General features: G+C 37.5%; 1 protein-coding gene across 1 annotated transcript in view; it reads left to right on the forward strand.

Annotated features, from left to right (window-relative positions):
• LOC306961110 (voltage-dependent T-type calcium channel subunit alpha-1I-like) overlaps positions 1 to 9,347 on the forward strand; it is a gene marked incomplete at its 3' end in the record, with an annotated part of 413,594 nt that extends 404,247 nt beyond the window's left edge. The window contains exons 34-35 of the mRNA XM_079553726.1: positions 9,044 to 9,218; positions 9,313 to 9,347. Coding sequence (XP_079409852.1) covers positions 9,044 to 9,218; positions 9,313 to 9,347 — 210 coding nt within the window. The remainder of the gene's footprint in view (positions 1 to 9,043; positions 9,219 to 9,312) is intronic.
• Between the last annotated feature and the right edge of the window lie 749 nt (positions 9,348 to 10,096).

A 10,096-nucleotide genomic window follows, 5' to 3' on the forward strand; every position in this document is an offset into this window, starting at 1 on the left:
TCCTGGTTAGTACGTGGATGTGAGGCCGTCGGGGAATACCCAGTAATGCAGTACCCAGAAGCCAGTGTGTGTGTGGTTGATGGAGGTGGAAGGTTACGATGGCGCAACTTGTATCATTTGAAAAGATCACCACAAATAAGTTTCCTTCCCTGCACTAAACACTCTAATGCCTGGAATCACCCAAAAAAAACACCTGCTGTCTTTTGGTAAAGCATCTGCAGATTGGGTGAGAGTGTTCTGAGTTACTGAGGTTAATATACTGGAATAACCTGTGAATGAAGCAGTGTGTATCATTAAGGATTATTATATTACTATGGTTAAAACACACCAACAAGTTTATTTAGCAGAATATGTGCTCTGTCAGGGATTAAAAAGTCCCTTGAGAAGAAAAAGCCGGGGGAGAAAAACAGGAAATGAATGTGCTGTGAACGTCGTCTAAAATATGAATTCAAAGATTAAACAAACAATGGCAGATTAGTTAACCTCTTAACTCCCGCCTGAACCGAGAGGATCTTTTTCCTCATCTCATCAGATTTTTATTCAACTAATTTTTGTCACATTTTTGTAATTTTTTCGTCCATTTTTTCTTCAGTTTTTATCATTTTTTTGTCATTTTTTGTCACATTTTTGTCACTTTTTGTCACATTTTTGTAATTTTTTCGTACATTTTTTGTCACATTTTAAAAAAAAAATTCGTACATTTTTTCTTCAGTTTTTATCATTTTTTTTGTCATTTTTTGTCACTTTTTGTCACATTTTTGTAATTTTTTCGTAAATTTTTTGTCACATTTTTGTCATTTTTTCGTCCATTTTTTCTTCAGTTTTTATCATTTTTTAGTCATTTTTTGTCACATTTTTGTCATTTTTTGTCACATTTTTTAAAAATTTTTCGTACATTTTTTCGTCAATTTCTTGTGACATTTTTGCCATTTTTGTCACATTTCCATCATTGTTTTCGTCTCAGTTTTGTCGCTATTTTCACAGCTTTTTTTCCAGAATCTTTTGGACTGGGGTAAAGCCAAACTGGAGAAAATGTGCTCGGTTCAGGTGGGAGTTAAGGGGTTAATTTAAATTTCCTCAAACTGTATTAGACGCTTGTAAAAGTATTTCTAAATCCTGTAAATAAGACACGATTGGTCAAATTATGAGGCAACATTTTATAAAACCAGAATTAACCCATGTTCAATTCAGGACCCGACCCCACACTAGTGTTTAACCCCTTAACTCCCACCTGAACCGAGCACATTTTCTCCAGTTTGGCTTTACCCCAATCCAAAAGCTTCCGGAAAAAACTGAGACGAAAACAATGAAGGAAATGTGACAAAAAAGTGAGAAAACATTGACAAAAAAGTGAGGAACAATTGATGAAAAAGTGGCAAAAATGTCACAAGAAATTGACAAAAAATGGACGAAAAAATGACAAAAATGTGACACAAAAATTACAAAAATATGACAAAAATGTGATAAATATTTGACAAAAAAATGACCAAAATGTAACAAAAAATGACAAAAAATTGATAAAAAATGGAAGAATTTTTGTTCAAAAATGTGACAAAAAATGACTCAAAAAATGTGACAAAATGTGTCAAAAAAATGAAAAAAAATTGATGAAAATTTGACAAAAAATTACAAAAAAATGACAAAAATGTGATAAAAACATTGATGAAAAAATGACAAAAAAGTTACAAAAATGAGTTGAATACCTAACAAGAAAATTATGGAAAAAAAATCCGATGACGTGAGGAAAAAGATCCTCTCGGTTCAGGCGGGTGTTAAGAGTTTAATATAAAACAAAAGTCAAACCTGAGAGGGTCCAAGGAGCTCGTGCCGTCCCAGAGAAAAGTCCACGTTAGAAAATGTTCCTTCCTGTCAGAGCTGGTCGTTGGTTGTGGTTGTGAGGAAAGAGGATCCAAGAGTGACAGGAAACTAGAGCGCAATGTGAAAGCAAAATTCTGCTTAGGCCCTGCCCAAATACCAGCTCTATACGTGCTTTCCAGTCATGTGACTTTTGTTGTTATGGCGGCCATTTTGAATATCGAAGTAGAATCATGCAGTACTACAACAAGTCACAATATCTCAACTCAAATGAAAGGCATTTCATTGACACTGACGTTTTTATGTACTTGTAGTCATTGCACAAGAAGATGACAGTAAAAAGTGAGTCAGTGTTTAAGATGTTAGCATGCTACCGGTTAGCATTTAGCTTCAGCCCTGAACCACAAATATCTAGCCTTGGATACGACATGTGACAGAGGTGGTCATTTTTTGTCACTTTTCTGTCATTTCTTTGTCAATTTTTTTGTCATTTTTTTGTCACATTTTTATCACATTTTTGTTATTTTTTTTGTCATTTTTTGTCAATTTTTTGTCATTTTTTGTCATTTTTTGGTCATTTTTTTGTCACATTTTTATCACATTTTTGTTATTTTTTTGGTCATTTTTTGTCAATTTCTTGTGACATTTTTGTGACATTTTTCGTCACTTTTTTGTCAATGTTTTCTCACTTTTTTTGTCACATTTCCATCATTGTTTTCGTCTCAGTTCTGTCGCTATTTTCACAGCTTTTTTCCAGAAGCTTTTGGATTGGGGTAAAGCCAAACTGGAGAAAATGTGCTCGGTTCAGGTGGGAGTTAAGGGGTTAAACACTGAGTCAGAGTTTTCTTCTTGAGCAATGATTCCGAGTACATAATGCCAGTGTTTCATTTTGAGTAGACATATTGTTACATGTTGTACTGCATTATTCTACTTACTTACTTACTATTCAAAATGGCCGCCAGAACTCTGCGTGACGTCACTGGAAACGCATGTATACACTTTTTGTATGCACTTTTTTACTGTATTTTATGATTTCCCCTGGTTTGCAAACGCTTTAAATGAATAACAACACCAGCCCGTCTCCCTCTTGTTGATATTCGCTGATCTCGCGGCACAGATGTGTATTATTAGTGCCGTTATAAAGTCACGGCTCGCGCTCGCACCTCCTCCGTCTCCGCTAATCTTTATTAATCACTGTTTACATGCTTCGGAGGCTGATTACAACACCTGCCTCCCCGCGCGGCGCAGCGGTGCATGCTGGGAAATCTCCGCTCCACCTGGCTCCCGTTCACTTCACCTGCATCGGTCCTTGAAGAGAGTTTCCTCCGAGCGGGTCTTATTTTAATCAGCGGCGAATGGGAGGAGACGGTTCAAACTGCTCTGTTGTTGTGAAGAGGGAAATTGCAGGTTTTTGCGGCGTCTCCGTGATTGTCAGAAACGAGTCGTGGAGAGAGGGCGACATCTGAGAGTTCATCTACAGCTCATCTACACTTGAGTTGCTCCATTTTGGGAAAGTGATTGTGACTTTTCTGACAAATACTTCAATGTCCTATGTTAGATTTTCAATTTATTTCAATCAAAAATGTGTCTCACAGTCCTGTTTGTGAGCGATTGCGAAGATGAGGGGGAGGAGCTCAGAGTTTAACCCCTTAACTCCCACCTGAACCGAGCACATTTTCTTCCAGTTTGGCTTTACCCCAATGCAAAAGCTTCTGGAAAAAAGCTGTGAAAATAGCGACGGAAATATGACAAAAAAGTGATGATAAATTGATGAAAAAAATTGACAAAAATGTCACAAGAAATTGACAAGAAATGGTCGAAAAAATGTGACAAAAAATGACAAAAATGTGACAAAAAATGGACAAAAAATGATTAAAAAATGACAAAAAAAATGACAAAAATGTGACAAAAAATGGACAAAAAATGATTAAAAAATGACGAAAAAATGACAAAAATGTGACAAAAAAATGACAAAAATGTGACAAAAAAATGACAAAAATGTGACAAAAAATGGACAAAAAATGATTAAAATGTGACAAAAAATGACAAAAATGTGATAAAAAATGACAAAAATGTGACAAAAAAAATGACAAAAATGTGACAAAAAATGGACAAAAAATGATTAAAAAATGACGAAAAAATGACAAAAATGTGACAAAAAAATGACAAAAATGTGACAAAAAATGGACAAAAAATGATTAAAATGTGACAAAAAATGACAAAAATGTGATAAAAAATTGACAAAAAAATGACAAAAAATTGATTAAAAAAATTGACAAAAATGACGAAAAATTGATTAAAAAAATTGACAAAAATGACAAAAATGTCACAAGAAATTGACAAAAAATGTGACCAAAAAATGTGACAAAAAAATGACAAAAATGTGACAAAAAATGGACAAAAAATGATTAAAAAATGACGAAAAAATGACAAAAACGTGACAAAAAAATGTGACAAAAAAGGATTAAAATGTGACAAAAAAATGTGACAAAAAATGATTAAAATGTGACAAAAAAATGACAAAAATGTGATAAAAAATTGACCAAAAAATGACAAAAAATTGATTAAAAAAAATGACAAAAATGTCACAAGAAATTGACAAAAAATGGTTGAAAAAAATGACAAAAATGTGACAAAAAAATGACAAACAATTGACCCAAAAAAATGACAAAAAAGTTACAAAAATGAGTTGAATACCCAACAAAAAAATGATGAGAAAAAAATCTGATGACGTGAGGAAAAAGATCCTCTCGGTTCAGGCGGGAGTTAAGAGTTTAAGGTTAACTTATATTTTATTAATCCTTTCTGGGAAATGTGTTCTCTGCGTTTGACCCGTCCTCGATGCCGCTGGACCTGCAGGAGCAATGAGCAGCCAGCGCAGGCCAGCGCTCAGGGACCCATCTCCAGATGTGGAGCCAGGCTGATGGACGCCCATTGTACATGTTTTTAGTGGTAGGGGAAACACACAGAAAGGCCTTGTCCAGGCGTTAACCTCTTAACTCCCACCTGAACGGATCCTATGTTCTCCAGTTTGGCTTTACCCTAATCAAAAAGCTTTTGGGGAAAAAAGCACCAAAATAGCCACAAAAAATGAGAAGAAAACCAGGATGTAAACGCAACAAAAATGTGACAAAAATTCAAGTAAAATGTGATAAAAACTCAACCAAAGAGTGACAAAAATATAACAAAAAAGTGACAAAAATTCAACAAAAAAGTGACAAAAATTCAACAAAAAAGTGACAAAAATTCAACAAAAATGTGACAAAAATTCAACAAAAAAGTGACAAAAATTCAACAAAAATGTCAGAAAAATTCAACAAAAATGTGACAAAAATTCAACAAAAAAGTGACAAAAATTCAACAAAAATGTGACAAAAATTCAACAAAAAAGTGACAAAAATTCAACAAAAATGTGACAAAAATTCAACAAAAAAGTGACAAAAATTCAACAAAAATGTCAGAAAAAAAAAAGAAAAATGAAAGAAAAAAAAACATGAAAAAAGGTGACCCAACACAGCAACAACGCGAGGAAAAAGATCAGTTTTGTGGGTCTTAGCTTTCAAATGAGATGTTACACAGGCCTATATAACAGCCAAAGAGGACAGAATGCATTTGGTTCAGGCGGGTGGAAAGAGGTTAATTGAACCAGGGGCTTTCTAAAAAGGTCAAGTCAAAGAGAGCCAGCAGAGGTGTCTCAGACATCTGTGTGGATGCCTCCTGGTCGCCTCCCAGGGGGGGGTTCTGGGTCTGTCCCGTTGATACAAACAGGCGGCATCTTTGGAATCGCCTATGGAGTAACTTTTGAAGAGGGAAAACACAGAAAAATAATGGATTTATTTTTCTACCAAATACATGGAGAGAAGCAAACTAAAAACTAACCAGGAAGCCAACGTTAGCTTTATGCTACATATGCTAACGTTAGCAACAAGGGCTGTTTTTCGCTTCTACTTAACAATTTGCAGTGAAAAAATACCCACATGGACCCGATTTTGCTTGACTTTATTTTTGTGTGATTTGTAATCCACCAGAAGACGCCTAAAACCAGTGAAAAATTGTGATTCCCATGAGAGTTCTTCTTCCCCTTCGACTAGGCCACGCCCCCTTCTATGACGTGTTGCCGGAGGCCCCCAGGAAAAACCCCTGGAGGAAGTGTGCGTGAATTAAGCGGAAGTAAATAGATGGAGCAGAATAACATGAACCGCTAAACAGAGCAGTCTTACCTAAGCTAACCTAAGCTAACCTAACCTAACCTAACCTAACCTAACCTAACCTAACCTAACCTAACCTAACCTTATCCACTTCAGAACCTGTCTGCAAATGTCTGAATCACAATCCTGTGTTTTAACTGAAGCCTGCGTTCATAAAGCCTTGTTTTCTTATTTGTTTCTGAAATGCATTTCATTCTTAGTTTTGCACAGGGGGCGGATTGGAAACCTCAGGCTTGGGATTAAACAATAAACCTTTAGTGCAGAATCGTCATTGCTTTTGCACCTCATGTTTGTGGACTAAATCTCGATGTTGAAGCTGTATATATAATCGTGCCGCCTGAAGGGACGACCTCACGGGAGAGAGTTGCAGAGATGATGCTGAGACTGCTGTGTCTGCCAGTCTCTGCAACTCGGCCTGACTGAGTTCATACAAAAGCCCTTCTCACTGGCCGAGAGACTAGCTGGAGACTGGTGTAGCTGATGGTCATGGAGATGTCTCCAAGTCTCCAGGTACAGGTAGTCTCAGTGAAAACAAACAGGTTTGATTTCAGTGGAGTCTCCGCGTGGTCTCTGCACAGTCTCTGCACAGCTGTGGCGATGTTTGTCCGAGACCTGTCGGATACCAAGGAGATCTCAAAGAGTCGTGTGGAGTCTCTTTGAGATCTCCATAGTATCCACAGATCTCGGTGACGTTGCGGGGACGTCACAGAAACGTCTTACAGGTTGAGGACAACAAATAGTATTCACCGCACTGCTTGAGACCCCGGAGACCAGGGGAGGCAAGTTTTCTTGGCGGAGGACGATTTTCTTTATCGTAAACAGACCGAGGGCTGAAGCCACTGATTAGCACAACACTGGAAAAATTACCATCTTAAAGGAGATAAATGACTTAAAATTGCTTGAATTAAAGATCTTCTATGTTGAATTCCAGTCTAATTTGGAGTAATCCAAGATGTTAGCGCCAATGGAACAAATCAGACAAATCATTTGAAAGGACACATTATCTGAATTAAGAGAATAACTTCTAAAACCAGACCAAATCTACTCAAACCTTAGATTTAATCTGTTCATTCATGTAAATCTATGTCATTTCTTCCTTAAAACGGGAGTGCACTTCTTTCAAATGCCAGTGTTGTACATAATATATGACCTCATTGGGTGCATTGACAGTATTTCTACCTTTTTTCACCCATTTAACTCTAATAATGTTAAAAGTTCTCTCTGATTTGTGTAATAATGTTTCTCAAAATCACCTTGAGGGCCAGAGGTTCTATGCTGGAGGGCCGGATTTGGCCCCCGGGCCTGACGTTGCCTACCCCTGTCGTAGACCATGCGGAGACCACATGGACACTTTTTCACGTCTACACTGACATCGGACCTGTTCGTTTTCACCGAGACTATACTTGAAGACTCGCCTTCTCTCCAGGGGACGTCTCAGAGGCATCTCCGTGTCCAGCGAGTCTCAAGTCTCCAACCAGTCTCCAGGCCGGTGAAAGAGGCCCTTAAGTCTCCAGGCCGGTGAAAGAGGCCCTTAAGTCTCCAGGCCGGTGAAAGAGGCCCTTAAGTCTCCAGGCCGGTGAAAGAGGCCCTTAAGTCTCCAGGCTTTTAAAACTGGTCCACTTAAAGCTGTGTTTTTCAACCTTTGTTGAGCCAAGGCACATTTTTTTCATTGAAATAATCACGAGGCACCACCAGCAGAACATGTTCTCATCAGAGTGTCTTGAATAAGAACACCGTATAGTCTCACGAGCCACAACGCCTCAATACATCACTAATTCTCTTGTCTCAAAGAAATTAACTCCCTGATATGGAAGAGTATAATATGGTTGCTCTGCCGATCACTAGACAGCATCGACACTCGAAAACGGTACATTATTTGTGGATAATATTTTGTTTTGTTTTTGTTTGTTTAAGAAAAAAAAAACTAGGTGAGATTGGATAATTTCCCAAGGCACAGTGGTTGAAAAACACTGCCTTAAAGCACTGTATGGGCTTGAGTTTAGCAGCACAAACTAGGGCTGCTCGATTATTGAAAAAATAATAATCACGATTATTTTTGTCATAATTGAAATCACGATTATTCAAACGATTATTTGTTGCCTTTAAAAAATCTATCAAAAAAGTGACAAAAATCCAGCAAAAAAAAATGACAAAAATCCAGCAGGAAAAAGACGAAAATCCATCAAAAAAGTGACAAAAATCCAGCAAAAAAGTGACAAAAATCCAGCAAAAAAAAAAAGACAAAAATCCAGCAGAAAAAAGACGAAAATCCATAAAAAAAGACAAAAATCCATAAAAAAGTGACAAAAATCCAGCAAAAAAGTGACAAAAATCCATCAAAAAAGTGACAAAAATTCAGCAAAAAAAAGACAAAAATCCATAAAAAAAAGACAAAAATCCATAAAAAAGTGACAAAAATCCATCAAAAAAGTGACAAAAATCCAGCAAAAAAGTGACAAAAATCCAGCAAAAAAGTGACAAAAATCCAGCAAAAAAAAATGACAAAAATCCAGCAGAAAAAAGACGAAAATCCATAAAAAAGTGACAAAAATCCATAAAAAAAGTGACAAAAATCCAGCAAAAAAATGACAAAAATCCATCAAAAAAGTGACAAAAATCCATCAAAAAAGTGACAAAAATTCAGCAAAAAAAAGACAAAAATCCATAAAAAATGACAAAAATCCATAAAAAAAAGGAACAAAAATCCAGCAAAAAAGTGACAAAAATCCATCCAAAAAACATTACAAAAATCCAGCAGAAAAAGACAAAAATCAAAAAAGTGACAAAAATCCATCAAAATTTTTTACAAAAATCCCAAAATTAAAAATTAGGGGATTTTTTTTGTTTGTTTTTTTAATAATAGTTTTTTGCGATTATGCTAATTTTGTAATCGTTTACTGTTGTAATCAAAATCATAATCGAATTTCGATTAATTGCACAGCCCTAGCACAAACACAGCGCTGTGTTCCTGAAGGGAAAAGCTGCTCCTGAACGTGTGTCTCTGCTGTTGTCTGTCACAGAGAGGCAGCAGTGACTCCCAGAGCTCAGAGGAGCGTCCCGTCCCGAGGGGATACTGCGGTCTGCGCTTCAGCTCGGACAGCTCCGAAGACGGGGTCCCGACGAGACGACCCTCAGACCAAAGCCCGAGGTGGAATCCGGGAGCAGGGGAGCAGCGGAGTCCGGCCAAAGGCAAAGGTAACTCAACGAAAGGCCCTCAGAGACGCAAATACTTTCAACCACAGAAAGTCGCGGTTTCGTTTTTTCCCTCATTACTGAAACTGCTGCACAGCAAAGAGGAACAAGAGGAAGCCTGGGATTATTTGAAAATCAGGAAGTGAAATGGCTGGATAGTTTGTTTCAGCTGTTTTAGATCTATATCACCAAGATAGTGATGAAGATGCATTTGACCGTATTACCAATTATACCCACTCGTCTTATTAGAATTAGTATCACTTTTTAGGTTCGTTTTGTCAGACACTAAGGTTAGAGATGTTAAAGATCTTTCACCTTTACATGTTTCAGCGCCATCTGCAGGCCGTCATCAGAAGTATCACCGGCGTGTGGTGATGTGTCACTTATCAGCTGTTCTTACGTCCGAGGCGTGACCAGTCTGACGGTCCCGACAGGTCCGACAGACTGGCCACGCCCCCTGACGGTCCCAACAGGTCCGACAGACTGGCCACGCCCCCTGACGGGCCAGTCTGTCGGACCTGTTGGGACCGTCAGACTGGTCACGCCTCGGAAGTAAGAACAGCTGATAAGTGACACGTCACCGCACGCCGGTGATACTTCTGATGACGGCCTGCAGATGGCGCTGAAACATGTAAAGGTAAAAGATCTTTAACATCTCTAACCTTAGTGTCTGACAAAACCAACCTAAAAAGTGATACTAGAACACAAGTAGACACAATGAACGTTACGAAGTTTATTGGAATTACTTTTTAGAAATATTCCGATGTCTTACTCAATCTCGATAGTCCCGTCATTCTTTCTTTAAAAAGAAAAATGGAGGAAGTGCTTTGGTTTTGGATGACTGGAACATTACAGACTGAATTTTTCTACATTTTAATTTC

The sequence above is a fragment of the Gobius niger genome, assembly GCF_951799975.1.
Source record: "Gobius niger genome assembly, chromosome: 3".
Taxonomy (NCBI): domain Eukaryota; kingdom Metazoa; phylum Chordata; class Actinopteri; order Gobiiformes; family Gobiidae; genus Gobius; species Gobius niger.